General features: G+C 42.0%; 1 protein-coding gene across 1 annotated transcript in view; it reads right to left on the reverse strand.

The window, feature by feature from the left end:
* Nucleotides 1-210: 210 nt before the first annotated feature.
* Nucleotides 211-1,082, reverse strand: part of LOC110420729 (secoisolariciresinol dehydrogenase-like) — an 890-nt gene continuing 18 nt past the window's right edge. Inside the window, exon 1 of the mRNA XM_021434103.2 lies at nt 211-1,082. This exon is cut by the window's right edge and continues 18 nt beyond it. Coding sequence (XP_021289778.2) covers nt 323-871 — 549 coding nt within the window. The 5' untranslated portion in view covers nt 872-1,082 and the 3' untranslated portion in view covers nt 211-322.

Consider the following 1,082-nt stretch of genomic DNA (forward strand, 5'->3'; position numbering starts at 1 on the left):
AAATCCGATATGTGCTTGTTTAATCATGCTTTGATATGGACTGCTATCAGGTGTTACTGCCAGGTGTAAGCATCCATCGCTGGTCATGGCAATTTTATGTACTTATTGATCTTTTGTGATCTATTAATATTAATAAATTTATTGTTAATTGAGAAAAAAAGAATTGCTGCAAACATTTTTTAAAGAAACGAAATCTAAGTGGTTGGATGATTAAACAATAAAATATAACTCACAATATTTTTAAGTAAAATCCTTAATACAACTTTAGTTAGAAGCCACATTTAACACAGCGAAACATGGATTTCTTATAGCAAATACTTACTCAAGAGTGGTCATGGTATTGGAACATACTCAATGAGGGATTAAAAATAGTAAAGCCCCCGTCTACGAAGAGATTGTGCCCACTAACATATCTTCCCTCCTCACTTGCTACATAAAGAGCCGCATTTGCTATATCTTCTGCCTTAAGAGTCACGCCCTTAAGGTTAGCTGCCAAACCCATCCCTTTCTCAACCTCCTCATCATTAATCCCCAAGAATTCCGTTGCTAAAGGCGTTGCGAGACCAAAGGGAGACAAGCAGTTAACTCTAATCCCAAACTGCCCCAGCTCGACAGCAGCATTTCTGGTGAGCCCCACGACAGCATGCTTGGCAGCACAATAAGCATGTGTGGCAGCAGCACCAACCGTGGAGCTTACGCTAGCAGTTGAAATTATGCTGCCACTTCGAGCAGGAACCATCACCCTAGCTGCGTGCTTAATCCCTAGGAAAACGCCAGTCACGTTTACACTAAGAACACGTTCAAAATCTGATTTTTCGTTGTCGATTATGCGCGCCTTGATAGGGTCAAGTATGCCGGCATTGTTGAACATGATGTCTAGCTTGCCATGAGTAGCCACAGCTTTGTCAACAGCATTTTTTATATGGTCTTCGTCCGTGACGTTGCAGTGAACGTAGGAACAGTTTGAGGGGCCTATGGCCTTACAAACTGAATGCCCCAGTTCATCTTGGATATCAGCAATCACAACTTTGGCTCCGTGATGTGCAAAGACTTTAGCAGTGCATTTCCCAATGCCGCTAGCT

This window comes from Theobroma umbraticum, unplaced genomic scaffold (genome assembly GCF_002168275.2).
Source record: "Theobroma umbraticum cultivar Fairchild unplaced genomic scaffold, ASM216827v3 scaffold_86.0, whole genome shotgun sequence".
In the NCBI taxonomy this organism is placed as follows: domain Eukaryota; kingdom Viridiplantae; phylum Streptophyta; class Magnoliopsida; order Malvales; family Malvaceae; genus Theobroma; species Theobroma umbraticum.